The sequence below is a fragment of the Nerophis ophidion genome, unplaced genomic scaffold (assembly GCF_033978795.1).
Source record: "Nerophis ophidion isolate RoL-2023_Sa unplaced genomic scaffold, RoL_Noph_v1.0 HiC_scaffold_117, whole genome shotgun sequence".
NCBI lineage: Eukaryota > Metazoa > Chordata > Actinopteri > Syngnathiformes > Syngnathidae > Nerophis > Nerophis ophidion.
This window is the reverse complement of record NW_026907039.1, coordinates 222371-228397: the sequence shown is the minus strand read 5'-3', so window position 1 is coordinate 228397 and position 6027 is coordinate 222371. Positions and strand designations below refer to the sequence as shown.

Below are 6027 nucleotides of genomic sequence, written 5' to 3'. Positions count from 1 at the left end.
GATAATCAGCATTTCCGTTTTTTTGGCGTTGAGTTGCAAAAAGTTAGCGGACATCCATTGTTTAATTTCATTAAGACATGCCTCCAGCTGACTACAATCCGGCGTGTTGGTCAGCTTTAGGGGCATGTAGAGTTGGGTGTCATCAGCATAACAGTGAAAGCTAACACCGTATTTGCGTATGATGTCACCTAGCGGCAGCATGTAGATGCTGAAGAGTGCAGGGCCAAGGACCGAACCCTGGGGAACTCCACACGTTACCTTAACGTAGTCCGAGGTCACATTGTTATGGGAGACACACTGCATCCTATCAGTAAGATAAGAGTTAAACCAAGACAGGGCTAAGTCGGACATACCAATTCGTGTTTTGATACGTTCTAATAAAATATTATGATCGACGGTATCGAAAGCAGCGCTAAGATCGAGGAGCAGCAACATAGATGACGCATCAGAATCCATCGTTAGCAATAGATCATTAGTCATTTTTGCGAGGGCTGTCTCCGTGGAGTGATTTGCCCTGAAACCGGATTGAAAGGTTTCACATAGATTGTTAGACGCTAAGTGTTCATTTAACTGCTCCGCAACAATTTTTTCAAGGATTTTTGAAATAAAGGGAAGGTGAGACACCGGTCGGTAATTTACCATGAGGTCAGGATCGAGATTAGGTCTTTTAAGAAGAGGATGAATAACCGCTTTTTTGAATGCTAGGGGAACAGTGCCCGAGGAGAGTGATAAGTTTATAATATTTAGCACTGATGGACCTAATAATACAAAGAGCTCCTTGATCAGTTTCCCAGGAAGAGGGTCAAGTAAACATGTTGTCTGTTTTATTCCATTTACACGTTGCAACAATTCCTCTAATGTTATTTCCTCAAAACGAGAGAAACTATTTTGGAGGGCAGTATCCGCCGTATATACAATCGTGTCAGTGTTAATAGAACCCCGTTGTAGCTGGGACGCATTGTCTTTAATCTCCTTTCTAATGACTTCAATTTTCTTACTAAAGAATTGCATAAAGTCATCAGCTGAGTGGGTGGAGCTACTGGAAGGAGTCCCTTGTTGGGTTAGCGATGCTACCGTACTAAACAAAAATTTAGGATCGTTTTTATTACGGTGGATGAGATTTGAGCTTTAGCTAAGGTAAGCATGCGTTTATAAGTTATTAAACCATCACTCCATGCTTGATGGTGCACCTCAAGTTTAGTCGTGCGCCATTTGCGTTCCAGCTTTCTACATAATAATTTCTGAGCTCTAGTTTCTTCTGTAAACCACGGGGTGCGCTTTTTTGGAGCCTTTTTTAACTTTAGCGGTGCTATGTTATCAATGGTTTCGCGCAGGGCGTCGTTAAAGTTGTTAGTGAGCTTATCAATAGAGCCCACATACTTTGGGAATGGTCCCATTACCGAGGGCAGTAGGTCAGCAAGAGTTGTCGTTGTGGCTGTATTAATGTTGCGGCTGCTATAGCAGTTATTATTATTATTAGTTTGACGAACATGCGTCTGAACCTCGAATTTTATAAGGTAATGATCGGACAATACTTTAGTATACGGGAGTATCGTAACTTTGGAAACGGTGATGCCCCTGACAAGCACTAGGTTTATCGTATTACCGTTGCGGGGTATTCATATGGATATTAAAGTCCCCCATTATGATTATATTATCGGCGTGTGTCACTAGATCAGCAACGAACTCTGAGAATTCATTGATAAAGTCCGAATATGGCCCTGGGGGGCGGTAGATAACAGCCAGGTGTAGAGGCAGTGGTGTGACAGTCCTGAATTAAACGTGTGGACAATGCTGAAGAAACAAGTCCATGTCAAAAAAACAACAAATTTAGCTGAACTGCACCAATTTTGTCAAGAGGAGTGGTCAAAAATTCAAGCAGAAGCTTGTGGGTGGCTACCAAAAGCGCCTTATTGCAGTGAAACTTGCCAAAGGACATGTAAGCAAATATTAACATTGCTGTATGTACACTTTTGACCCAGCACATTTGCTCACATGTACAGTAGACCCATAATAAATTCATAAAAGAAGCAAACTTCATGAATGTTTTTTGGAACCAACAAGTATGTGCTCCAGTCACTCTATCACAAAAAAAATAAGAGTTGTAGAAATTATTGGAAACTAAAGACAGCCATGACATTATGTTCTTTACAAGTGTATGCAAACTTTTGATCACGACTGTACATACATACATACATACATATAAACCCACACAAACATAGACACTAGGGATGTCGCGGAATGAACAATTATTTTCCCGGTTATCATTTTTATCGTGGTATTTTTCAAATTTGCTGCAAATGTTCTTAAAGTACTTTTTTTTTAACACGTTTTTTTTTTTTAAATAACACATTGAAAAGTATGTACTTAGTAGAAGAAACATTATTGTAGATAACGTCACATTTAACTCCAGTGGAATTTAAATGTGCATATGAAAGCACAAAGTAATATGGCAGAAACTAAAAACATAAATAAATACAAATAATTGTGCAAGATGGCACATGATGGCTGTTGAGTAAATGTGATCTCATTGTAATTAATGCTGTTTCTTTGTATCAAGAGAGAGGCTTGCTGTTGTTGTTTTGCGCCTCCAACAGGTTAAATACGGTAGTGCAGGCTCGCGTGTGTTATCATCACGTGATCTCTTCCGGTTCACTTCGCGCGAGAGAATATGAGAGACTCACAGAAAGAAGCGCGATGAAGTTGTGTTCTATTTTCCACAGTTACCGATGTTTTGTTTCCCGGTGCTGTGAGGCATTGTACTGAACCATCCTTAAAATAAACCATCATCTTTCTTTTATATTCAACTTGAGTATTCATTGAAGATGAGTGAAGAAAGAAGAAACCCAACAGGTTATGGGCCCAGACATGCAACGGGAGGAAGATGGCAGCGCCTGGTCTTCGATGGAGACGAGGACAACTACAAACTTTGGGAAGTAAAATTTCTTGGTCGCATGAGACTTGAAGGTTTAAAGGACACAATACTTTCCTCTGGTGAAGTGGACCCAGAGAAGAATGCAGAATGTTTTGCAGAGCTAATCCAGTTCCTCGACGACAAAAGTCTGTCGTTGGTGATGAGAGACGCTGCTGACGATGGTCGCAAAGCACTACAAATTTTACGGCGACATTATGCCAGTGATGGTAAGCCAAGAATTATTTCCCTGTACAACGAATTGTGTTCCCTGAAGAAAAACTCCGAAGAAACTATTACAGACTACATCATTAGAGCCGAAAAGATTGTGACTTCTTTAAGAAATACAAAGCAAGTAATAAGCGATGAGTTGAGTATTGCTATGGTTCTGCGGGGCCTACCGGAACCATACAAACCATTCGTCATTCACATGACACAGAGCAACGATGAAGTGACTTTTGTGGAGTTTAAGAGCAAACTACGAAGCTACGAAGAGACAGAGAAATTTGAACACAAACCAAATTCAGACAACGTAATGAAAGTGGACATAGCGTCAGCAACCTGTTATGGATGTGGGAATCGTGGACATTTTGCGAGAAATTGTCCCCACAAAACAACACTAAAGTGGTGCAACTACCACAGAAGCACAACACATACAGACGAGACGTGCAGAAGAAAAACCAAGCCTGACTCTGCTAAACAAACTATGGAGAAAGAAGAAGATTCAAAGGAAAGTGGAACCTCCTTTGTGTTCCAAGCCAGTCATTTGGTGCTTCCAGACGGCATCAAACAAAATGGACTGATGGTGGACTGTGGGGCGACGTCACATATAATCACTGAGAAGAGCAAATTTACACGATTTGATGAGACTTTTAACCCAAACAAACACTACATGGAGTTGGCCGATGGAACAAGGAAGAACAACGTGGCTCTGAAGAGAGGCGATGCAGTGGTTCTTCTACGCAACACGGAAGGGAAAAGTGTCCCCGTCACACTGAAGAATGCCTTGTTCATCCCAATCTACCCACAAGACTTCATGTCGGTGAAAGCAGCCACGACTGATGGAGCTCAAGTGATCTTCGAAGAAGGACAAAACCGGCTCATCACGAAAGAAGGAAACACCTTCAAGTTAGAAGTACACGAGAGACTGTACTACCTCAAAACGGTAAACCATCAAAAACCATACGATGACTCTGTGCATGACATGATGTCAAAAGACAAAGTGAATCTATGTTGTGATGTGAAAACATGGCACGAGATCTTGGGGCACTGCAATGTGAATGATGTGTTGAAGCTTCAAAATGTTGTGACAGGCATGACAGTTACAGGAGATACAAAGATAGAATGTGACATTTGTACACAAGGAAAATTCACTAACACTAGGAACAAATTACCTGATGTCAAAGCTAGTGCACCCCTAGAGCTGGTGCACACTGACCTGGCCGGCCCCATTGACCCCATTGGATTAGATGGGCATAAATATTCAGTCTCATTTACTGATGATTATTCAGGGGCAGTATTTGTTTACTTCTTGAAGAATAAGAGTGAAACTACCCTTGCGACAGAGAAGTTCATTGCAGACGTTTCCCCATATGGCAACGTAAAATGTATACGCTCAGATAATGGAACTGAGTTCACTGGAAACAATTTTCAAACACTTTTGAGAGAGAAAAGTATCAGACATGAAACTTCGTCACCTTATTCTCCTCATCAAAACGGTACAGCTGAAAGACAGTGGCGAACACTGTTTGAAATGGCAAAGTGTATGCTACTAGAAAAAGAGTTACCAAAAACATTATGGCCTTATGCTGTTCAAAGTGCCGCCCATATTCGGAACAGATGTTACAATGACAGAACAAAGAACACACCATATTTCATGCTAACTGGAAAGAAGCCCAACATTTCAAAAATGTGGGTGTTTGGCTCGGAGTGTTACGCATACACTCACACTCACAAGAAACCTGAACCAAGGTGTGAGAAAGGAGTATTTGTGGGCTATAGTAAAATTAGTCCAGCATACTTGGTCTATGATCCACAGTCAAGAAAAGTGTCAAAACACAGACTGGTAAAATTCACCAAAAAGAACACTGCAGAAAAAGACACACAAACAAATGCATATGACTTGGACATCCCAGATTGCGAAAGCAATGAAACCAAACTACCTGACACTGTGTCAGAAAAATCAGTGAGCATCGAAAATCAAACTGTAGCTCAAAACGATGTTGATAACCAAACACAAACTCTGGAAGTAGAGGAAGAGGTGGTGTTAGATGATGCCACAACTAACATAGAGACTAGGATAGAACAAAGAGGTCGTTACCCAAAGAGAGGGAGAATTGTTCCTCCAAAATACTTAGAGGAATATGTAACAAATATTGATGATACCAATGAAAGCCATGACATTATTGATCACTGTTGCAGGGCAGTGTGTGGAGTCCCACAGACGTATAAAGACACCCTGATGTCATCAGAGGCAGCCAGCTGGGAAAAAGCCATGAAAGACGAATTGGCATCTCTCAAAGAAAATGACACATTTGAACTAACAACATTACCAAAAGGGAAAAATGCAATAGGCGGAAAGTGGGTTTATGCCCTCAAAGAAAACACAGAGAAAGGACAGCTTTTCAAAGCTAGATATGTTGCCAAAGGATACAGTCAAACTGAAGGTATAGATTATCAAGAAACATTTGCACCAACTGCAGACATTACTTCTGTGCGTGCATTGATGCAAATAGCTGTTCAAAATGACCTCACCGTCCACCAGATGGATGTGAAAACGGCATATTTACATGCCCCCATTGATGAAGAGATATACCTAGATCAACCAGAAGGTTTTCAGAAAACATCGGACACAGGTGAAAAACTGGTATTTAGGTTGAAGAAATCAATCTATGGCCTAAAACAATCAGGAAGAAATTGGTACAAACTTCTAAATGACCATTTAGAGCAAAACAATTTCAAAAGAAACCTATCTGATCATTGTGTCTACCGAAAACAAACAGAAAATGAAACAGTCATTGTCATCATCTGGGTGGAGGACCTGATCATTGCTGCAAGTAGCAAAGAAGCACTTGAGCAATTCAAAAACATAATGAAAGCCAAATTCAACATGAAAG

At 40.8% G+C, this 6027-nt stretch overlaps 1 protein-coding gene across 1 annotated transcript; it reads left to right on the top strand.

Moving 5' to 3' along the window:
• The first annotated feature begins 2611 nt into the window (after window positions 1-2611).
• LOC133547476 (uncharacterized) lies at window positions 2612-6019 on the top strand. Its single transcript, XM_061893161.1, has 2 exons — window positions 2612-4076; window positions 5333-6019. The coding sequence occupies exons 1-2, from the start codon at window positions 2826-2828 to the stop codon at window positions 5360-5362; spliced, it is 1281 nt and encodes a 426-aa protein (XP_061749145.1). The 5' UTR covers window positions 2612-2825; the 3' UTR covers window positions 5363-6019.
• The last annotated feature ends 8 nt before the right edge of the window (window positions 6020-6027 follow it).